The sequence below is a fragment of the Gymnoscopelus microlampas genome (genome assembly GCF_963454915.1).
Source record: "Gymnoscopelus microlampas genome assembly, chromosome: 17".
NCBI classification, from domain to species: Eukaryota; Metazoa; Chordata; class Actinopteri; order Myctophiformes; family Myctophidae; genus Gymnoscopelus; species Gymnoscopelus microlampas.
Window position 1 is genome coordinate 46,280,647 of NC_139954.1, and position 25,000 is coordinate 46,305,646.

General features: G+C 41.0%; 1 protein-coding gene across 3 annotated transcripts in view; it reads left to right on the forward strand.

Annotated features, from left to right (window-relative positions):
- The window catches only part of LOC311064937 (glutaminase kidney isoform, mitochondrial-like), a 50,632-nt gene that overhangs the window by 7,885 nt on the left and 17,747 nt on the right, over positions 1–25,000 (forward strand). For 2 of the 3 annotated variants that reach the window (XR_014602767.1, XM_084085018.1), the window contains 9 exons: positions 2,261–2,357; positions 4,295–4,416; positions 5,373–5,502; positions 7,786–7,865; positions 12,157–12,320; positions 13,403–13,461; positions 21,547–21,579; positions 22,194–22,252; positions 23,197–23,263. Coding sequence is in view for 2 of the 3 variants with exons in the window: in XM_084085018.1 (XP_083941144.1) it covers positions 2,261–2,357; positions 4,295–4,416; positions 5,373–5,502; positions 7,786–7,865; positions 12,157–12,320; positions 13,403–13,461; positions 21,547–21,579; positions 22,194–22,252; positions 23,197–23,263 (811 nt within the window). In the remaining variant the exon portion in view is untranslated. The remainder of the gene's footprint in view (positions 1–2,260; positions 2,358–4,294; positions 4,417–5,372; positions 5,503–7,785; positions 7,866–12,156; positions 12,321–13,402; positions 13,462–21,546; positions 21,580–22,193; positions 22,253–23,196; positions 23,264–25,000) is intronic. The other variant, XM_084085019.1, reaches the window with a different exon arrangement.

Consider the following 25,000-nt stretch of genomic DNA (forward strand, 5'->3'; position numbering starts at 1 on the left):
TTGTTAGAATGTTTCAAAAACTTCCAAATATTCCACATTTTATTTCAAGATTCTTTTTGAAATAGCCAATCTACAAGCTCACAACGTGACGCGTTGTGAGCTATTTTCAAATAGCCGCTGCATTACATATAGGTTTAAAGTGGGCCTACTCATGTGAATTGATAGTAATAGTAATAGTCATTTCTTTTGGGCTAGTTTTCATAGACCTTATTTCTCTCACAAAATCTGGCAACACACACACACACACACACACACACACACACACACACACACACACACACACACACACACACACACACACACACAATGGCCCTCATTTATCAAACATGCACAGACAAAAAAACGGGCGTACGCCGAGATCACCGTCACTTTCAGGATTCATAGATCTCTTGTGACTTTGACTTTGTACGGCCCGCGATGAGGTGATGATGTCATCATTATCAGCTGAATCACATGACCTGTATTATCTGTCTCAGCCAAGCAGTGAAGGAGAGCAGCCACAATAATGTTATGAGTGACCTTTTGACCTGCTATCGCTGAAAGCCTTTGAAAAATCTGGCACAAATCTTCTCTTCTAGGGGGGTAGTGGGGGGGTCCCTTGGGGTAGTGGGGGTCCCTGGCACAAAACCTTTTCAGATGGGGGTCCTTTAAGACCTGGAACGCATATGTGTCACTTTAGATTTCTTTGGCTATTCAAAAATAGCAGATATACAAGCTCCCCGCTGAGCCCGTAGGAGTAGGTGCAATGATCGATATAAAAAAAAATAAGACAACATTTAAAAAAAATAAAATAAAAATAAAAACTTTTTTTTTCTTTTTAATTTTTGGTTAGAACTGAAAAACGGGAGGAATTGTTCCCAGACGTGACGTAGGCAGGGGGAACAAATCTGACGGACTGTTTTCAGACCAATTTACATAAAAAACACAGATAGCCTATGAAAGCCTGTATGCTCGAAGTCGGGTATTTGTTGGAACAGAAGAGAGGTGGGGGAGACCAAAAACACACAAAAATGAAGAAAAAGTTAAAATTCATGGTGTAGCCCCTTTAATGTAATAATAACTGCATGTCAGTGTTGTCTCCATCATGCCTGATTGTTAATGCATTTGTTTTTGTTTTTTATCTCTGCATGTTTCTTTATGTCTGTCTGTCTGTCTTTCCTTCTGTCTGTCTGTCTGTCTGTCTGTCTGTCTGTCTGTCTGTGGTTCTGGTTCTGCCTGCTTTATGTTGTGTGTGTAAGTATAAATATGACTCATTTCATATCATAGAAACTATAACTCTAGAGTTATTATGTTATCTTGCATGTTCTCCTTGCATCTCATATGTCATGCGCATGTTTATTTACATACATGTACACATTTGCATACATGTACTATTTAGTCTTATATAGTCTTATGTGATATAGTAGTGATATAGATATAATCTACTGTACTATATCTATATCCAGGGACGTGCACAGATAGACTCTAGGTGGTGCTAGAGCACCTGCCCTTTGCCCTCTTGACCAGAAGTGCCCTTTTTCTTTTTCAGTTTACAGCAGGAGTCTTCAACAGGGGGTCCGGGGCCCCTAGGGGGTCCTCAGAGTTACTACAGGGGGTCCGCCAATTCTTTATGTGATATGGTTTTTCTTTTTACCAAAACCACTCGAAACCTAGCATCCCTTTTCTGAGGAGAGCTTTAGCCAAAAATAGCAGATCTACAAGCCCACAACGCCTCGTGCTGCGAGGCGTTGTGGGCTTGTAGATCTGCTATTTTTGGCAAAGACTTATAGGTGTAGAGGGAAAAAAGACCAAATACACCAAAAAAAGTATAATTTACTTGAGCACCTGCCCCTCAAAATGTCTGTGCACGCCACTGTCTATATATATATATATATATATATATATATATATATATATATATATATATATATATATATAATGATATAATAAAACAACATGTATTCATGTATGTAACTACTGTACATATATGTAAAGCCAGAATGGTCATACATATCATGTCTCTTACTTAGCGTGTGAATAATTTCCAACAGTGTTTTATTGTGAAGTGATTATTTTGGGCCTTTATTTCAAAACTAAAAACAACAGTAAAAGTGAATTCACTGCAAAGCTGAGGAAATGTTGTAAGTTAATATTGTAAGTGCATTAGTTTGTATTGTCATCTTACGTGTGTGTGTGTGTGTGTGTGTGTGTGTGTGTGTGTGTGTGTGTGTGTGTGTGTGTGTGTGTGTGTGTGTGTGTGTGTGTGTGTGTGTGTGTGTAGGAGAAGACATGCAGGCATCCTGCCCAGTCTGGAGGACTTGTTGTTCTACACCATCGCTGAAGGACAGGAGAAGATCCCTGCTCACAAGTTCATTACTGTAAGACACACACACACACACACACACACACACACACACACACACACACACACACACACACACACACACACACACACACACACACACACACACACAAAAAAATACAAAATATATATAAAATCAATGAAAAAAGTATTTAAAAAAATCACGGCCCCCTCGCGTATTAGGAGGGCAGGGTGAGTCACCAGAACCAAGGACGGGTGTTTTTGATGAATCTATCATGGTTAAAATGGAGTTTGAAGTTATAATGGGTTTGTATAGGAAGGGGGCGTGTCTGATAAAATGAATATCAAATATCTAATTACTGAATCAAGCAACTGAAAATGGTCCGGGGGGCTCACAAAAGCATGAGTAGACCATAAAATGACCCAAAGTTTTTTTGAAAGTGAAATATCCCTTTAACACATCCACTGCCAGGCCCGTAGTCCTACGGGCCGTTAAATCCAACCGTTAACTGCCGTTCCCGTAGCCCGTAGTCCCGTAGTTTTCCCATGTTAAATCGTGCAGGTGCAGATTCCGGATTTTTTTTGCACTTCCGGTCTCGAAGTGGGCGGACCGGAAACGAAATAATACTGTTTCCGGTTTTTCTCCCGCCTCCGTTTCCTGTCTAGCGGTCAACTTTGGACGCCATTATCTCTGGCTTGTTGTTTTTCTCACCGCATCCACCATTTTAGCGTTTTCCTCTCGTTCTCCAGAATGCAGTGTCGGATCGCCGCACGGTTGTCAGCGTTTTGTTCGGTCGGGTCCCGTGTTTGTGTCGAACCAAATGAACGCGGATTTTAAACGGATTTAGCGGGGCCTATGACGGAATCAAAAAAACAAAAAAGGTAAGAAATTGCTTGGCACTACGATGGACGTTCTGAGATTAGCCGATGGCAGTCAATGTGTTAACAGATGCAAAGTCTGTTTTTTTTCTCCTAGTACTCATCGTGGAGTCTCATGATACTCAAACATGCGCTGAATGTCGCGCATGAGCTACCGCTAGTGCAGAAGGACATGACACTGGTTGCTTGTTTCTCTCACAGAACTGGCGTGTGCCAGATTTTGTGTTGTGTTGTTATAAAAACATATTCTTTTTTATTTCCTGAAAAGTCAATATTTTGGTCAGCTGGTTTCTGCCCGACAACAGAGATATATAATATGTTATATAATATTCCAGGCTCTTAAGGGATAGTTAACCCCCAAAAGGACTTTTTTTTAGCTTTTGTCGCTTTCCTAAGCAAATAATTTGATGAGCGGCGGCGGCTCCGATAGAAGACACAAAGTGTCGACTTTGAGTCTCCTACCGGAGACATTAGCATCTTTACTTTGAGTCTCCTACCGGAGACATTAGCATCTTACCGCCTGTCATCAAATTATTGCCTTAGGAATGTGACAAAAACAAAAAAAATCTCCATGAATTCAAGTCTCCGTGGGGTGTGTAATCCATAGAAAATACGTTTTTTTTTTTTGGTTGAACTATACCTTTAACTCAATACCTGCCAATCACGCATAAATGCGATCTATTAAATAGCGCACTTGGCTTTTTTTTTCAATTTGACCCAAAGACCAAGGAGATATGATTTTTCGAAGATCTAGACTCCCATCCACTTCCTTGTTAACTCAAAACTTAAACATTCTGTATCTCGGCTCCTGAGTACTTTTTTAATTTCAATGAAAAATCTCTGACAGAAAACAGCAAAAAATCTGAAATAATTCTGGCAGTCATTCAGTTAAAACTACAGGCCTGAGGACTGTAATTATTATGTTTTACATTACATTATATTGTATTGTATATCATATTTCAGGCTCTTAAAACAACTGGCCTGAGGACTGTATTATTATATGTTTTACATGATATTGTATTTTATATCATATTTCAGGCTCTTAAAACTACAGGCCTGAGGACTGTATTATTATATGTTTTACATGATATTGTATTTTATATCATATTTCAGGCTCTTAAAACTACAGGCCTGAGGACTGGAGACCCCAGGCTGAAGGAGACCATGGACACTCTGAAGGTCACGTTGAAGAACACCACAGACGGAGTTATGTTGGATAAACATCTGTTTAAGAAGTAAGTTATCATTACATTATGAATAATTATTATCACTATAACATGTTGAATAAACTGTATAAGAAGTAAGTTATAATTATTATTATTACTAGCTCATACTAGTCCACGCGCGCGTGTGTGTGTGTGTGTGTGTGTGTGTGTGTGTGTGTGTGTGTGTGTGTGTGTGTGTGTGTGTGTGTGTGTGTGTGTGTGTGTGTGTGTGTGTGTGTGTGTGTGTGTGTGTGTGTGTGTGTGTGTGTGTGTGTGTGTGTGTGTGTGTGTGTGTGCGTGCGTGCGTGCGTGCGTGCGTGGCAGTGTGTGTGTGCGTGAGTCTGCTAGATCAGTGGTTTTCAACCAGTGGTCCGGGGACCACCAGTGGTCCTTGGGGGGGCTACCAGGGGGTCCCCAGCTAAATTAGTTAATATAGCCTCAGAATAATTTTAACCACTTAGTTTTGCTATTCAAAAATAGCAGATCTATGAGCTTGTAGATCTGCTATTTTTTGAAAAATCTTTAAAATGTGTGCAAATCTTTGAATATATAAATTTTTCAAATAGAACATTTTGAACTCAAATCTTTGCTTCTGGGGGTCCCTGGCACAAAACATTTTCAGATGGTGGTCCGCGGCCAAATGTATATCAATGTAGGGGTCCCTGGCATGAGAAAGGTTGAAAACCACTGTGCTAGATGTCAGCTGTAGCCTACTCCATGCTGTAGCAGCCTACCATAAGAATACTGTTCTAACAGTCTGCTAGATGTGAGCTGTAGCCTACTCCATGCTGTAGCAGCCTACCATAAGAGACATTGACAATGTTTTCAACTCGATTAATAAGGAAACACTGGGTGGTCGCTGTGTGTTAGTTTTTTTTGCAGGTGTTTAATGTGTGTGTGTGTGTGTGTGTGTGTGTGTGTGTGTGTGTGTGTGTGTGTGTGTGTGTGTGTGTGTGTGCGTGTGCGTGCGTGTGCGTGTGTTACAGGTGTGTACAGAGCAACATTGTTCTGCTCACTCAGGCGTTTCGAAAGAAGTTTGTCATTCCAGACTTCCAGTCGTTTGCGTCTCATATTGATGAGCTGTATGACAGCGCCAAGAAACTGTCTGGTGGACAGGTATGTTCTCATTAGCATATCATTATCATATCATTATCATATCATTATCATATTGATGAGCTGTATGACAGCGCCAAGAAACTGTCTGGTGTTCTATATGTATGTTCTAGTTATTGCCAACAAGCAGTGTTACAATAGCATATCATTAGCATAACATTAGCATATTATCATATTGATGTCTGGGGGACAGGTACCTTTGCAGATTTGTCATTTTCTTTAAATCGTGAAAAATGCTGAAAATTTTGGAATATTTTTTTAACGTAATCTGACGGTCCTTGGTCCTAATGCTTGTTCTAAAACGGATAGTCCTAATCCTTGATTGGCTGGTTTCCGTGATAAAACACACTATACTCGACACCTTGGATCAGTTTATATCAATCACAGCTGTGTTAATTTATTTAAGCAGCTTAGTTTTGAACACAGATCACATCAGACACTGAGTCTTAACGTGGTATTCTTCAGACTGTAGCTGGTGTGTCGGTTTTTAGCGCACAGTGAATTTCACCTGCCTTTTACTAGTAATTGGTATTGTTGGCGATAATCAGGGGTGCACATAACTTTTTAGGTCTGGTACTCAGAAGAGCACCAGGAGATGTGACTTGGTCCCGACTTGGTCCCGTCCCGTTTTGTCAACGGGGGGGGGGGGGGGGGGGGGGGGTTCAGCACGGTGCCCACCGGACAGTTTTGTCAACGGGGGGGGGGGGGGGGGGGGGAAAGGACGCTCTGCTTCTCTTCCGATTTTTCTCACGCTGTTAGGTAAAGCCCCCAAGGTTGGTGCCCTGTGCTGCTGCGCTGATTTTATCCGCCAGATCGGGACGTTCACGGCATATTTTGCACCATTATGGTGCGTTCATCTCGGTGACGAGTGCCTCTTAACAGCCGCTGCTGGCTGCGTGCACGCAGCGAGGCAATGCGAGGCGATGCGAGGCGACGCGAGTCATACAATCACGTGCAGCATGCGTCCTCTACCCCTGTGCCTAATGGCTGTACATGGGGCCGACGGGTGCTTTAGAGTGATTGTGTGAGTGTGGCTTCAGGAAGTAAATTCCTAGCCTCGATCTCCAAGCTTTTATTTTTTAGTTTTGCTAAAAAATAAAAGCTTGGAAATTCCTGTCCCAGCTGTTGGTGCGCAAAAGCGCCTCGCGTCGTCTGATGTGGTGCGCATTTTTTGTTTTGGGTGCGCATGCGCACCTGCGCACCAGTTATGTGCACCCCTGGCGATAATGTTGAACCTCGAAGCTAAGGTTCAACTTTAGGCTAAGCGGCTAGGCTAGCAGTTTAGACGGGAAGCACATACGTAGTCACTAAAACAATATGAATGTCTATCAATAGACATTCATATTGTGATTGTTATTGTTTTTCATTGTAACTATATCTTAGTTACAATGAGATTGAGCTTAACAGTTTAGTTTAGTTTCTCTCTGTGTGGAAGAGGCACAGTATTCTTGTAGACTCTGGACTGGTACAGTCTTCTGGTAGCAGGGACGTGCACAGATAGACTCTAGGTGGTGCTAGAGAACCTGCCCTTTGCCCTCTTGACCAGAAGTGCCCTTTTGAAAAAAGGGCACATACAAAAAAGTTGTTGTTTTTTTCAGTTTACAGCAGGGGTCTTCAACAGGGGGTCCGGGACCCCTAGGGGGTCCTCAGAGTTACTACAGGGGGTCCGCCAAATCTTTATGTGATTATGCTTTTTCTTTTTACCATAAACCACTCGAACCCTAGCATCCCTTTTCTGAGGAGAACTTTAGCCAAAAATAGCAGATCTACAAGCCCACAACGCCTCGCGCTGCGAGGCGTTGTGGGCTTGTAGATCTGCTATTTTTGCAAAGAGGTATAGGTGTAGAGGGAAAAAAGAGCAGACCAAGTAAACAAAAAAAAGTATAATTTACTTGAGCACCTGCCCCTCAAAATGTCTGTGCACGCCACTGGCTGGTAGACTCTGGACTGGTATAGTCTTCTGGTAGACTCTGACTGGAAAGCCCTTCCTGGTTTGTGCTGCCTGCCGCTGGAAGCCAGGACGTGCTTTCTTGTAGAAGTTGTTCTTGTAGTGAATTATTATAGACGACTGTTTTCATTGTCTATGATTTTAATGTTGCCCTATTTGTAACGTTTCAGAAAAGCAACGTGAGGTTTCAGTTAACCTGGGTTATACAACGGCTGAGAGGGTGGAAGGGGGTACACAGTAAACGGTGCCCTCTAGTGGCTGGGGGTCCTTGAAATGAAAAAAGATTGTTGACAGAAACGTTTGACCTCTGAGCTGACCTCTGACCTGTGTGTCTCCAGGTTGCAGACTACATTCCTCAACTCGCCAAATTCAGCCCCGACCTGTGGGCTGTGTCCCTGTGCACGGTGGATGGACAGAGGTATGTACATATATACATACATATATATATATATATACATACATACATATACACACAACGTTAAATGTTACATACATGTGCGGGAACCCTCATACACACGTTACATGTTAAATGTGGGAACCCTTATACATGTTCTCTACTAATAAAGAAAAACATCACATGGATGCAACTGGGACGTATCATCAGTGTTGTAGCCTGGGGTCATCGGGTGTTTCGGGTCTCGCAACATACAACATACATACACCCTCGCCCAGGTGACCCAGCCAGGGTTGATCAAGCCCCGACTTACGTCCCAGTAGCTACCCACGGTCAGTCCTATTAGGGCAGTGGTTTTCAACCAGTGGTCCGGGGACCACCAGTGGTCCTTGAGGGAGTACCAGGGGGTCCCCAGCAAAATTAAGTTAATAGCGTCACAATAATTTTTAGCCACTTAGCTTTGGCTATTCAAAAATAGCAGATATACAAGCTCATAGCGCGGCACCGAGTGCCGCGCTATGAGCTTGTAGATCTGCTATTTTTGAAAAACCTTGAAAAAGTGTGCATGTCTTTGAATTTCTTTTTTTTTTTTAAGCGAAAATTAACTGGTATCTTTGCTTCTGGGGGGTCCCTGGCACAAAACATTTTCTAATGGGGGTCCGCGGCCAAATGTATATCAATTTAGGGGTCCTTGGCATGAAAAAGGTTGAAAACCACTGCTATAGGGCAAGACAGGGCAGTCCGCTTCTCCGGAAGTACTCTGCCGGGACTCGGGGGAGGCTCTGGGCACGTGGAGGGACTAGGCTCTGTGGGTTGTCTCCTGGCCGGGCTCCTCCTTCGTCTCACCAGGTCCAGGACCTGAGCGCTGCGCCAGATCAGGTGCACCGCCCGATCCAAACATTTCCTTCTGGCGTGACGGTTCCTTGGGTCGATACCCACGTATTGGGCCGTCTAATGGTATTAGCTCCACTTGTACAAATCCAATTAAAAGGTAAATAAAGAAAAGAAAATAGACTTTACAAGACCAAACATACATTACTGGATGTGTGTGTGTGTGTGTGTGTGTGTGTGTGTGTGTGTGTGTGTGTGTGTGTGTGTGTGTGTGTGTGTGTGTGTGTGTGTGTGTGTGTGTGTGTGTGTGTGTGTGTGTGTGTGAATTCCTTCACACACACACACGATGACTCATGCAGGAAACATTAGGTTTCCATGGTTTCTGGCTGAACCTTCCACTTGACTGATGAAGTGATTGTACAATTCCACTCTGTGTGTGTGTGTGTGTGTGTGTGTGTGTGTGTGTGTGTGTGTGTGTGTGTGTGTGTGTGTGTGTGTGTGTGTGTTTGCACAACAGAGGAAGTCATAAACATTCCACACGCAGTGGAAGATATTCTTTACCTCACGTGACCTGACCTAACCCCATTACAATAAATACATTATTAGGGCCAGAGAGCTGCACCAGTGCTCTGCCCCCCCCCCCTCTACACACACACACACACACACACACACACACACACACACACACACACACACACACACACACACACACACACACACAGTGCCAGCACAGAGAGAGGGGGATGCAGGAGGAGAAGTAGCTCTGGTCTGAAGTTGTTGACGTTGTAAAACGTCTTGGACAGAGGACTGGAATAATAACTGATCATCATACATCTCAAATAAAGGTCTGCTACTACTAACCTTTGTTGCTGTTGGCGTCTCAAATTGACCGGCCAAAATCCACCATTTTCAGCTGTTGATTGCCTCTGTGGTCAAATGCACATACAGGCTCAACGAGCCATCGTCAACCTGCTAGTGTTACTTACACACATACATAAATGGTAAATAAAAATGGTAAATGGTGCATTTATATAGCGCTTCTATCCGAAGTGCTTTACATTGATTGTGCCATTAACCCATTCACACACACATTCATACACCGATGGCGGAGGAAACCATGCAAGGCACCAACCTGCTCATCGGGAGCAATTAGGGTTTCAGCGTCTTGCTCAAGGACACTTCGACACTAACTCTAGGGGAGAGCCCCAGCCCGGGATCGAACTGGGAACGTTGTGGTTTTCCAGTTCACTCTACCCGGCCACTCTACCTCTGAGCCACTGCCGCCCCCAACATATACATACATATACGTACATACATATACATATGTTACATATAGTAGTACAGAGCTGAAAGTAGTACACACACACACACGCACGCACGCACGCACGCACGCACGCACGCGCGCGCGTTTTCTCTAGCCTATATTTATCAAGTAATTCCCTGTAGAGCAGGGGGTCTTCAACAGGGTGGCCGGGACCCCTACGGGGTCCTCAGAGTTACTGCAGGGGTAATCTGAGTTCCCAGAAGTTTTCGCCAGCTCTGGCGAGGAACTTCTGGGCCAGAGCCCTGGTATTTGTGGGCGGGATGTACCTTACGCTCTGAATCTGAGCGGACACGCCTCTTACCGGTCTGAGAGCTGTGCAACTCGTCTAAAAAGTCCGACGAGAGGCAAACAGCAGTACACAACAATGGCGGCCGAAATTTCTCAAGGGGAAATTGCTTCCCGTCGATCCTATTTAGATGCAACACCCACTGCATGTGGATCCCGCCCCCTTTTCTTCATTGGCTGTTGATTTGAATCACAACGCAGTGGCCGCGCCCCTGCTGTCCAAGCTCCGACGCTAACCCTCCCAGACTACTGCAGGGGGGGTCTCCAAATCTTTGTGTGATAGGACTTTTTACTCTCCGCCAGGAGAGTATTGTTATCACTGCGTTTTCACTTTCTAAACATGACACACCGATTGGTCAAGCCTCACGTGACACGTGAAATACTGTGATCTGATTGGCTAGTGACGCCACCGGGCCTATATATACATGGCATCACTCTGACAGTGTCTCCGCCACTGTCAGAGTGAGGTAAGACGGGAACCATGAAATGGCTGCATGGCTGCTAGTTTTTAATATTGTTTCTGTAAAATGAAAAAAATAAAATACAATAAAAAAATAAAATAAAACAGGAGGGATATGACATAGGACACTTATACAGACAGGAGGGATAGGACACTCACACAGACAGAACGGAAGAGGACACTTACCCAGACAGGTTGGATAGGACACTTACATATACAAGAGGGATAGCGACCTATAAATACATGTGTCACTGTGATAAGCCAGATTCCAATACCGAAAATCCGGCCACTAGCTCACTCCCAGACCTTCGAACCGGAAGTAGTCAAGTAGTCGCGGTCCAATTGTTCCTATCTGTCTTATTGGACAGATAGGACAGATAGGACACTTATATAGACAGGAGGGATATGACACTTACATAGACAGGACGGATAGGACAGGAGGGATAGGACACTTACACAGAATGAACGGAAGAGGACACTTACCCAGACAGGATGGATAGGACACTTACATATACAAGAGGGATAGCGACCTTCGCGACCTTCGAACCAACACAAGTCTTCTGGCGGAGAGTTGTGCTCCGAGGAGCACTTTTTCTAGTTTTAATTGTATTTACATTAACCACATGAACCCTAAAATCCCTATATTCTGAGGGAACTTTAGAAGAGGTAGAGTGTAGAGGGAAAAAGAGCAGACCAAGTACAGAACCTAGGATCAACTTGAGAGTTTTAAAGGTCTGATAAATACACTGATCACAGTGCTGTCAAACAAGTCTATGAAATTTATGAAAAGGTTTAATCTGCAACACCATTTTTTTTACAATATGTAGTGGGGGTCCCTGCTTCATCTCTCCCTCAGCTAAGGGGTCCTTGACCTGAAAAACCTTGGGGACCCCTGCTGTAGTACTCAGAGTATACCCTCTCCCTCACGCTAAACTTAAATGACTTCTAAGTTCCACTTCAAAAGGACAAAAAAGGACCTGAATGACAAGTCTAACATTATTACTGCATTTTGTCTATGTGCAATAACTGCAAGCAAGATATAATATAATATTATAATGAGCATTAGTGAGGACCAATTATATGAAGATAAGATATAATATAATATTATAATGAGCATTAGTGAGGACCAATTATATGAAGATAAGATATAATATTATAATGAGCATTAGTGAGGACCAATTATATGAAGATATAATATAATATTATAATGAGCATTAGTGAGGACCAATTATATGAAGATAAGATATAATATTATAATGAGCATTAGTGAAGACCAATTATATGAAGATAGGTTGAAAACGAGTGAAGTAGTCCTATAATGAATGGTTGTAATGAATAGTTATAATGAATGGTTATAATGAATAGTTATAATGAATGGTTATCTTGTAATTAATAGTTAATCTCATATTTTACAGACATACGGTAGGAGACACTAAGGTTCCATTCTGTCTCCAGTCGTGCGTGAAGCCTTTGAAGTACGCCATCGCTGTGCACGACCACGGAACGGACTACGTGCACAAATTCATCGGCAAGGAGCCGAGCGGACTGAGGTTCAACAAGCTGTTCCTGGACGAGGATGGTATGTTTTATATCTATTTTAGATCATAATCATAACTTTAAATAGCAATGTTATAATCTTCAACAAACTCTTCCTGGATGAGGATGGCATGTTTATATATTTATATATTTAGGGTTAGCAGCACTCTGGAGAAGTGGAGGAGTCTTTAATAATCAATTCAAGTCAATTTCATTTATGAAGCATATTTAAAGGGTTGACCAAAGTGCTGCACAGCATATAGCAACAAAACACAAGAGAAAACAACACTGTTTCACAAAATGTATACAACAACACTCTATGAAAACTGTGGTACATTTGATTTTAAAGTATTTACTCTATGAATACTGTGGTACATTTGATTTAAAGTATTTACTCTATGAAAACTGTGGTACATTTGATTTTAAAGTATTTACTCTATGAATACTGTGGTACATTTGATTTAAAGTATTTACTCTATGAAAACTGTGGTACATTTGATTTTAAAGTATTTACTCTATGAATACTGTGGTACATTTGATGTAAAGTATTTACTCTATGAAAACTGTGGTACATTTGATTTAAAGTATTTACTCTATGAATACTGTGGTACATTTGATGTAAAGTATTTACTCTATGAATACTGTGGTACATTTGATTTAAAGTATTTACTCTATGGAGACAGTGGAACATCTTAATGATCTGTATAGGACATCAGTGTAAAGGACATCTTAATGATCTGTAAAGGACATCAGTGTAAAGGACATCTTAATGATCTGTAAAGGACATCAGTGTAAAGGACATCTTAATGATCTGTATAGGACATCAGTGTAAAGGACATCTTAATGATCTGTATAGGACATCAGTGTAAAGGACATCTTAATGATCTGTATAGGACATCAGTGTAAAGGACATCTTAATGATCTGTAAAGGACATCAGTGTAAAGGACATCTTAATGATCTGTATAGGACATCAGTGTTTTTTGTAAACTGCTGCTGCAGATTTCTAACTCTATAATGTTCTATACACTATATATAATATTAACTCTATAATGTACATGTTCTATATACTCTATACAGTAGAATTGTAATCCTTTTAATGTTGTTTTTCTTCCGCTGTTTTCCAGATAAGCCCCATAACCCCATGGTGAATGCTGGTGCTATTGTTTGCACTTCCCTGATAAAGGTAACATAATATAGTCTGGGTGTCATTCTGTTTATATCTACACTTTATCTCTGTATAAATATTAGTAACTAGATAAGTCTTCAGCATGGCTCAATGTTTATTCTAGTTTTGTTTGAACATGAGAAAACCATCTCCGTCTCTCTGGGTAAAACCCTTCATATTTTGCACGTCAACATTATCATTGTTTGTATTCAAATGTCCAACATTTATCATGTATTATTGTTGGGAAGTATGTCCATGGCAATCCTCTTAAACCTCACTAGAGGAAGTATGTCCATGGCAATCCTCTTAAACCTCACTAGAGGAATCACAAAAGCCAATTTGAGTCTGTTTTGCAGGTCATTCCACGACCCAAAATACGCAAGGCTTGTTTCTCCAGCCTCAGATGGGGTACAACATCGTGCAGCCAAGCATTTGATCTGAGATTGAGAGTTAGTAATAAACCTCAGTGCAGCATGAAACAGGGGATCAAGATTGGCCAATGTTGAGGAACTGGCAAAGTGATAAACGGTATCGATGTAGTCGAGCTGCAGGACAGGAAAAGGCCTGTTACCATCGTTTCACTAAAGGCAGGGGAAAAACAGGCCTTGATTCTGTAAAAGAAGCTAAACGTGAATTTAGGCTTATTTCCCAAAGAATCAATGTGTTCAAAATGTTCAAAAAACTTGGTGTCCAACCAAATCTCTCAACCCATTCAATGGAAAATTCATCCGGAGTGGTGATGTTTGAGGGGACAGTGACTACACTATGTGGGGCAAATAGCATAGCCTTAGTTTTTTGGCCGTTTAATAGCAGTTTGCTATTTAACAATTCGTGCTGCAGAGAGACAAAATCTGAGGCCAAATCTTACACTGCCACATGAAGTGATGGGGGCTGTGTCGTCAGCATACATATGATACTTACAGTGCTTAGATTGACTCCTGTCTCTAGCGAGATGGTATCAGACACTGTATCACCAAACTTAACACACTGTGTGGCCGTCTAAGCACTCCTGTAAATAACCTTTTCATCCACGGCACCCCTGACTGACATTGTTACTTCATAACACCTTAGATTTATGTCATATTACGGTACAGAGATATGTAAATCTTATCCTGAGATACAGTACGTCACGAGGAAAACTTGAGAGAATATCTGTTTCCATTATAGGCAGAGATGCTCGTAGGCCTGCGTCCTGCGTCGCTGACGCACCATATTGCGAAAGGACGCATTCATGACACCGTCGTTGCGTCCATGGGACGCACTAGAGTTGTCACCAACAGAGAAAAATATAACAATAATTCGCGGTAAAATTAGTAGTGCACGATAAGTATCGGCCCGATAATTATTGGTCTGATATCAGGAATTATGACGTCATCCCGATAAAACCGATAACATTAATAATAGCTCCGATAATATATAATATTTGTCAGCTGTGATCTGCATGGACTCTCTCGGTTAGACACCGTTGATGGAGAAGTATAACTCGGTTAGACACCGTTGTACTGGAGAAGTATAACTCGGTTAAACAGCGTTGTGTGGAGACTCGCGTACGTTTTAGCAGCAGCAGCACAGCCCCTCGCTGTTAGACTACGCTACACACACAGAGAGAGAGAGAGACGGCATGAGGAGCTGGTTGAGACCTGGTCTTAAACGTGTTAAAACGTCTTGGATAGACCACTGTCTGGAATAATAACTGATCATCATACATACAGGTCTACTACTAATCTTTGTTGCTGTTGTCATCTTAAATTGACCAGCCAAAGTAAAATCCCCGATTTTAGAGTGTTCTCCAACTTGCTTGGAGATCAGAGTGATGTGGTGGATTAATGTTGCCAATCAGCTGTGTAACATTAGCAGGTTAACGATGGCTCGTTGAGCCTATGCATTTGACCCTGATTTGACCACAAAGGCAATCAAAAGCACTATGGCAGCTGTAAGTAACCGGTTGTCTATCGTCTGTGTCTTGTGTATGTTTAATAGGCAACTGGATGTTTTCTGTAGCCTAGAGATATCAATTAATTCCCTGAAGAGGGTAGACCCTCTCCCTCATGCTAAACTTAAAGTGACTTATAAGGTTCCACTTCTCCTCAAAGACAACTTTATTTTCCTTTCTCAATGACAAGCCTAATATTATTATTGCATGTTGGCTATGTGCAATAACTGCAAGCCAATGTTCATAGGCATTGTCAGTATTTGTCTTCATTATTTCTTGAATTCCTATTTCTTTATTTGCCAATAATTCCACTGTAAGCCAGTGTTTTCAGTCTTTTATTGCTACACAATAAATAGTAAAAATAAATTCTACATTCATAAATAATACAAAATAAAATAATAATAATGATTAAAAGGTTCTATGATTAAATGTATTCTATTGGTCAAAGGTATGTTAAATCCACCTGTTGCCCACTACTAGTATTTCTTACCATAAGGTGTGCTAATACTAAAGATTCATATAGATTTGAAAAAATATATTTATGATTTTTTAATATATGTATATATATCGGTATCGGTCTTGAAAAGCAGGAACGGGTCGCACTGATCTAGATCTGCTATTTTCACAATATGTATCTGTGGAACTGAATCAAACTAAATTAAGTGCCTCAACTCCTAATTCCTCAGGGTGGGGGGTCCCCAGTTAAAATATGATTATTTTGGGGGGTCGCTGCCTGAAAAGGTTGAGATCCACTGCATCAGGATATAATGTACACAGTCACACACGCATAGAAGATATGGAGATTGGAGATCAAAGAAAACGATAGGGGGGGGGGGGGGGCGTGTAATTGGGGACCCATAAAATGTTTCTGGGACCCATTTGAATGACAACCTGTGGGTCCCGGGACCCATTACATTGAAAACCTAGCAACATCACTGTATAGGAGAGGTTGAAAATAACTTTATACTTGACGTTTAAGCACTTGAACGTCATATACCTATTCTGAACGTTCGCCAAGAATACGCTAGTTTGTAGATTTGCTATTTTTGGCAAACAGATTTTATGTAGATAGAAAAAGAACGCACCAATACAGTGCAACTGAGGTCCGTTTTACAAACTATAGAGGGTCTAAGTTTGTTAAACTGAAGAGATATTGATACATTCCAAATATGTAAGTATTCTGCGGCACCCTGGACTTGTGTCCAGGAGTGGTGAAACATGAGCTTGTTTCCACACATCCGGTTAATGAAAGATTTAAAATGGCAGTGATGGGTTGGGCAATAACTGAAGCTGAAACTTTTAAAAAGAAAGGATCAAGGCCATCTGGGCCCAAGGACCTCTTTTAGGGTTCAGTGTGGACAGGGCAAGCTTAGCATCCGATACCTATGTGTATGTGTACTGTATGTGTCAACCTGTGATAACCTGCTCCGTATAAGGTTCTGTCTGTGTGTGTTCTATCAATCTGTTCCTTAAGGTTCTGTTCCTTAAGGTTCTTATAAGGTTCTGTCTGTGTGTGTTCTGTCAATCTGTTCCTTAAGGTTCTGTTCCTTAAGGTTCTTATAAGGTTCTGTCTGTGTGTGTTCTATCAATCTGTTCCTTAAGGTTCCACTGAATGACAAAACTTTGCAGCCTTCATTTTATTTTCATTTTCTTGGAGTCCTCGTGGGTTGTGATTGGCTGGGTGGGTGTGGGTGGGCGGGGTCTTACTGTATGTGATTTGCATATTTTCCAGACATAGGAACTGAGGGAAATAATGACCTGCGTCAACGGTCAATGTTGGTAATTCTTATCTATCTATCTATCTATCTATCTATCTATCTATCTATCTATCTATCTATCTATCTATCTATCTATCTATCTATCTATCTATCTATCTATCTATCTATCTATCTATCTATCTATCTATCTATCTATCTATCTATCTATCTATCTACCTCTTCTCTTCTCTTCTCATTTAACATCATTTAATGTGATTTAGTGATGTTTAACATCATTTAATGTCATTTAGTGATGTTTAACATAATTTAATGTCATTTAGTGATGTTTAACATCATTTAATGTGTGTCACTGTCTGATGTAATCATGTTTTTGCTGTTCTGCGCAGTAGAGATTTTTAACCATTCTGGGCTTGTCATTATCTTACAGAATATAGAGAAACTATCAGATCTACAAGCTCAAGCTCACACGTGTCGCAGTGTGACGTGTTGTGAGCTTGTAGATCTGGTGTGTATATTAAAGCAATAGCCGCATGAAATGGACTGACTCCATATAATCCTCCTAAACATTATGGTAACATAAGGACACATTGTAGCATAATGCTGACATAATGTAGCATTATGATGTAGCATTATGCTAGCATTGTAGCATCCTGGCTGTTCAGTGAACACAGTATCACTGTGTGATTGGCAGTGATGGAAAAAGTACTCAAATGTTTTACTTAAGTAAAAGTATCAATACTGCAATACTCTGTTACAAGTAAAAGTCCGGGTAATCAACATTTACTCGGGTAAAAGATTGGTGAAGCCATAGACGGATTTCCGCGCGACGTCATCACAGAGCAGAATGCGCAATCTGCGCATGCCTGGGGGAAAGGCGCGTTCGAAAATACAGCCCTGAGCGGCAGTGAGCGCACTGGCCAATACAAACTAATAGGCGAGTGTGCTCCGGTGCGTAATTTCCAAACGCACCCATAGGCTTCCCCCTCCTCTGCGCGGTCATATTCCTCTCATGTTTACTAACAGGAAACCCGTCTATAGGAAGCGGCGCTGGTACCGAGCGCAAGGCTTTGGATCCGCCCTTCAAGACCTTCGATAGGGCTGGCTCCTCCAGTCTACATTCCAATTGGCTATGACCTATGGCCTTCCAAAATGTACATCCCTGGGTATAGGGCTGAGTATTGCCTGCAACCTCACGATAGATACGTATCACGATACCCGTTGAGTCCAAATAATGACCAAAACCAAAATTATTCTAATAATACTACTTGTTAAAATGGCGTTAATAACTTTCTGTTTGCTTGGTTAATGGCTTATTTCTGTAGAAGCCGAATCAATAATATTTAATTTAGGCAAAGTGGCCAGTGTTGCCAAATCTGTTTATTATAAGCGACTTTGGGATTGTTTTTCTGTAAAGTAGATTGTAAAAATTGGGGGTCCTTGCTCTTGGCATGAAAATGTTTGAGAACCACTGCTCTAAAACAACATTAGACAATGAAGTTTGACTGATCTAGCTGGGGCCTATTTCACGAAAGCATAATTAAATGATCCCGGATTTAAGCCAAATCCAGGTTTGACAAAGTCTGCTCCATACAGCCTGGTTTATTCCGTTCCACGAACGCCAAACCAGGCTGAGAAGGAGCTACTTTGTCAAGCTAGACTTTTTAAACCAGACTGTGTCGAGCCAGGATGGTAAAGCCGGGCTTCACGTATTCCTGTAAAAGACCATGAAAGTCCATAGCAGAATCCTTGAACTTGACCAATCATGGAGCCCAAAACCAGAGCGGCGTTCTTCTCTGTGGCTGAACAGCAGCACTGCAGCAGCTCATGGAATCATACAAGTAAAATGTATAATAAGCAAGAAAGGAAACACGGCCGCAATAAACATAGATCCAGGGAGAAAGCGTGGCAAAGTAATGCCGACAAATTAAATGCACAAGTCGTCCAAACATATACAATGAATGTATATACAAGTCCATAAATATATAATTCAGTTAAGCTTAAACATGAGGAGTTTAAGTGAATATTGGAATTATAATTATAAACACTTAGAATAATTTTCTAATTTCTAAAATCGAAGATCTACAAGTGAAAAGCTTGCCTTTTGGCGGCCGTGGGTCAACGGGGTGCCGGGGATCCGGGGGGCCGGGGGTCCCCGTGGACCCCTTGCTGCCACAGGGAACACATGGACCCCCGGCCGCCATAAGACATTTTTTTTCCGGGGTTGTAGATCTTCGATTTTCGCATAAGAATTGAATTGTGTGGAAAAACTCATTGGTTTGTGATCACATTGACTGCTTAATGAACAGTAAAGGCAATAGGATTAGTTAAACCTGGCAGTTAAATTTCACAGCTAGATGTGAAACTTTCCATTTCTATGGTAACTAAGGTAGGATTGCTTCAATTTTCTTTCGTGAAACCGAGTCATGGCTAAACTAATCTGGCAAGATAATTCAGCTTTCATGAAACCAATTCATGGCTAATCCTGGATAAATTAAGCCAGGAATGGATTGCTGTTAAATCCAGACTTAACCCCTAATTCTGCTTTTGTGAAATAGGCCCCTGCCCTAGTTGCTTATTTTGGGCTTAATTCTATAGACCTGGTTGCTTGTTTCTCTCGCAACAGAATCTGGCAACACTTGTGGCTACTGGCTATCAGAGCTAGCTGGCTCTGTCTTTGTAAAAACTGCGTCAGCCACATAATTCATACCATATTGATACAGCAGCCTCTATATCGCTGGACTTAGTTGGGAGCATGAGTATTGATTTAGAGAGAGAGGGAGAGAGAGATCCGCGATAATTGCGTCGTAATCTATAACCCGTCCGCGGTTCAATCCGCATCACTACAACCCGGCCTGGGGGAGACCTGTGCTCCGAGGAGCTCACTTTTCTACTTTAATTTGTGTTTTATTGTGAAAACTCAAACTGTGTCGTTCGTAACAGTGAGGTTAGTGTTTCCTGTTCGCTGTAGGAAACCATGACATCACTTCTTCTTCCTGCCCCTCCCTCTCTACTTCCTGTCTTTCTGCCACGTTGTATCACACACACACGCACGCACGCACGCACGCACGCACGCACACACACACACACACACAAAGAAATACACGCACATACACACACCAATACGCATTTACGCACGCACACAGGCATACGTAGCCTGGTAAACCCTCCCTCCGGAAATCTCATTTCCATTTGATTCCAGGAGTGAGTCTGGCATGATCGCCCATTCTGCAATATTGGCTGTGGGCTGGAGTTGGGCGGGAGTAATACCGTTGACTGACAACCCCTTCAGCCAATGATCGTTCTTCCCCTTCAGCCAATTGCAGTGCATTTTTACCACCTCCAGAGCTAATGTGACGCAACGGGACTTTTGAGATGGCCATGCCCAAAATAGGTTGCCTTATTCGGATACATGCGTGTCACTGCCCGCCCCTGCCGGTTCTCTGAATTTTTATGTTTAAATAGGCTCTGTCATGATTAATTGACCACATATATGAAGTTAAACAACTCAATTCTATCCAAACGATATCTTAAAAGTAAATTCCGTGCCTCAAAAAAGAAGTTTGAGAGCGTTTTCAAGCCGAAAATAAGAAGTGAAGGCACTTGCACAAACAACAATGGCTGCCGTTCGTCTTTTGTCGGCTGCACTCAAGCTGCGCTCGGCTTCATTCGGGCTCACTCGAACTCGCCACCTGATTGGCCAACTGTCGCTGTCAATCACAGAACGATGAGCGACAACGCTGATAGGCTCGGTTAGTTGGTAATGCGCTAGAAACCCCCACAATGGGCGTTCAGGCCAGACTCACTCCTGGAATCAAATGGAAATGAGAAGTAAATACACAATACACTTTTACACACGCAGGCATACTATACACACATGCACGCACTGCACACACACACACACACACACACACACACACACACACACACACACACACACACACACACACACACACACACACACACACACGCATACACAAGCCATCATTTCACACTACCTTTGTGTTCACTGCTCTTATAGAAATAGACACTTCATAGAATTGAAAAGTTATTTATTAAAAGTTATTTTTCTCTTGGAGGAGATGACATCATCCTTAAATGTTCTGCGCTCTAAAACAACAGCTTTTCATGTGTAGAGGAATGTGAATAGTTTGATTTGAATTATACATCTACTAAATGTTTAACAGTAAAATATAATATTGTAGCTTCAATAGAACATCTTCCTTCTCCGTAACCTCAGTAGACAAACCAATCATCTCTCCCTGTTTAGTCCAGATCTATCTTGTCAGATTGAATAATTGTGTATTTCTAATGTGTCATGTAGAGATATTAATTTCAATCATATTAATTATATAAATGTCAATCATATAAATGAATTAAAGATGTTTTATGATCATATTTTACTAAAAGTACTGCCTCCAACTCTTCTTCTTCTTCTGTTTTTTCCTTTCTCAGCAAGGAGCGAGCAACGCTGAGAAATTTGATTATGTAAGTAATTAATTTTAAATTAACAATTGAATTACTTGAATAAGTATACACTAATTAATCATTTAATTTAACCATTTAATAACTTGAATACATATACTCTAATTAATAATATCATTACATTTAATTGTTACTAGGTCGTTACAAGGTTGTTACTAGATGGTTACTAGGTTGTTACTAGGTGGTTAATAGGGGGTGGTTACTAGGTGGTTACTGGGTGGTTACTAGGTGGTTAATAGGTGGTTACTAGATGGTTATTAGGTTGTTACTAGGTGGTTACTAGGTTGTTACTAGGTGGTTAATAGGGGGTGGTTACTAGGTGGTTACTGGGTGGTTACTAGGTGGTTACTAGGTGGTTAATAGGTGGTTAATAGGTGGTTAATATATGGTTATTAGGTGGTTACTAGGTGGTTACTAGGTGCTTAATAGGTGGTTACTAGATGGTTATTAGGTTGTTACTAGGTGGTTACTAGGTGCTTAATAGGTGGTTACTAGATGGTTATTAGGTTGTTACTAGGTGGTTACTAGGTGGTTACTAGATGGTTACTAGACGGTTACTAGGTGGTTACTAGGTGATTACTAGGTGGTTACTAGGTTGTCTCCATGTCTTCATGCAGGTCATGGACTTCCTGAACAAGATGGCAGGAAATGAGTATGTGGGCTTCAGCAACGCTACGTAAGTTCCTGTCTGTCTGCCTTTATGTCTGTCTGTCTGTCTGTCTGTCTGTCTGTCTGTCTGTCTGTCTGTCTGTCTGTCTGTCTGTCTGTTAAAATAATAGACTTTATTTGTTATGAATGTGTTATTAAGTATGATCCTGGATATTGTGTTTGTGTTCTCTAGTGTGTGATATAAGTGTTGTTGTGTATTGTTGTGTATTGTACTTGTGTGTAGTGTGTGATATATGTGTTGTTGTGTATTGTTGTCTATTGTACTTGTGTGTAGTGTGTGATATATGTGTTGTTGTCTATTGTACTTGTGTGTAGTGTGTGATATATGTGTTGTTAATTATTTGTTAATTGCCTGGTCTTCTTTCTCTCAAGTTCAGTCTATTATGTTTCTATGGCTTATTGTTCAGTCTATTATGTTTCTATGGCTTATTGTTCAGTCTATTATGTTTCTATGGCTTATTGTTCAGTCTATTATGTTTCTATGGCTTATTGTTCAGTCTATTATGTTTCTATGGCTTATTGTTCAGTCTATTATGTTTCTATGGCTTAGTGTTCAGTCTATTATGTTTCTATGGCTTATTGTTCAGTCTATTATGTTTCTATGGCTTATCGTTCTGTCTATTATGTTTCTATGGCTTATCGTTCAGTCTATTATGTTTCTATGGCTTATCGTTCAGTCTATTATGTTTCTATGGCTTATTGTTCAGTCTATTATGTTTCTATGGCTTATTGTTCAGTCTATTATGTTTCTATGGCTTATTGTTCAGTCTATTATGTTTCTATGGCTTATCGTTCTGTCTATTATGTTTCTATGGCTTATCGTTCAGTCTATTATATTTCTATGGCTTCCATATTGCATATCGTGTTTTGCATATTGCATTCCTTGGCCCCCGTATTGCTGATAGCAGCTATATTTATTTTTATTATAATTATTATTATTATTTCTCTTAGATTCCAGTCAGAGCGTGAGTCAGGGGACAGAAACTTTGCCATTGGATATTACCTGAAGGAGAAGAAGGTAGGACATGATTCTGTATCTGTCTGTCTTATTCCTCCTCCTCTGTCTGAGAGTCAACACAGTTGATGTTCAGTCCAGTTCAGACCAGACCAGTGATCTCTTTTCATTAACACATTAAGACCTGGAACTGTGTCATTTTTTGATTTGAGCTAAAAAGCAGTATTTTACACTTTGGGCTATTCAAAAATAGCAGATATACAAGCTCATAGTGCGGCACCGAGTGCCGCGCTACGAGCTTGTAGATCTGCTATTTTTGAAAATTTGTGAAAATGTGTGCAAATCTTTGAATATATATATTTTTAAAGCGAACATTTTTAACTCAAATCTTTGCTTCTGGGGGGTCCCTGGAACAACATATTTTGATGGGGGTCCGCGGCCAAATACATATAATTTTGGGGGTCCTTGACATGAAAAAGATTGAGCACCACTGATATAGAAACATACGATTTTCAGAATACTGTTGAGATTTAGGAGACGTGTAGAATCGGCTTCAGGTCTCAATGGGTTAACACAGCCACTGCCAGGTATCATTTAATTTATTCATTTGCTGCTGCCGCCAGCGTTTTTTTTACCTCATATTGACGATCTTTGGAGAGCCGCGGGAGCCACGATGTGCACACAGATGTAAACAAAGGTTGGCTGGGCGGAGGGGGAGGGTCTCGTCTATCCACAGGAACAAAACATTTTTATCGCGACCGGCCATTTTGTTGCTATCGTCCGTTGAATAAGGCTCGTCGTTTTCACACAAAAAAGAAGAAATCCGAGCTACGTGTGTTTTTCTACAAATCATAACATAACCTTTTTTGGGATGACGTCACATCTAGCCATTCCTTCTCTCAGAGTCAAGGGATCATTCCTAAGTTGTGTTAGAGCGCCGTCTTGTGGAATTTCAGCAAAAAATCTCCGTCAATGGCGGTCAACGGTTGGATTTGAAATGACGGAGATTTCCGTCTATGATAGGGAATGTGTTAAGCTCATTTAAGCTTCAGTTCAGAAGTCTAGGTAGAAGACAGAATCTGACATCTCTCTATGGGTCTGGTCTTTAAGATCCTCAGAGGATCAATGGGTCTGGTCTTTAAGATCCTCAGAGGATCAATGGGTCTGGTCTTTAAGATACTAGAGGATCACTGGGTCTGGTCTTTACGGGTCCATGCAAAATTGGCATGGAAAACAATTGACTTTTATTTCTTAGTGCGAGCCTCCTTGTTTTGGGTTATTGGACAATGCACCAGAGTGGTGTAGAGACATCTTTCACGTCTCCCGTGTGAGGCAACCCTTTTATTTACAACTCTGTTTGAAGTTATATGTTCCAAATTATATGTAAAAAAAATCTAATTTTACATTACAAATACTTCAACCCAAACATTTCAAAGGTCAATGAGACATACATTTAAAGAACATTTAGTCAGTAAAATATATTCATATTGATGTCAATACCGGTAATTTACAAATGTATACATCATTTAATATGATCAATATACTGTACAGATATTAAATACAAACAATGTACAAGCATTATATCTGTAAATATATGTTTGCAATAAATAGCAACGTCTGATTCAATAATAAATGTTCAAGTATAACTTAGTCAGTGAATTAATAATGACTGTTAGTCTCACTGCATTGTAACTAGGGGTGGGACGATATATCGATATCGCGATATATCGCGATACTTTCTCCCGCGATAAATAATCAATATACTGCCGAAAAAAATCGATATAGTGATACGTTGTTTTT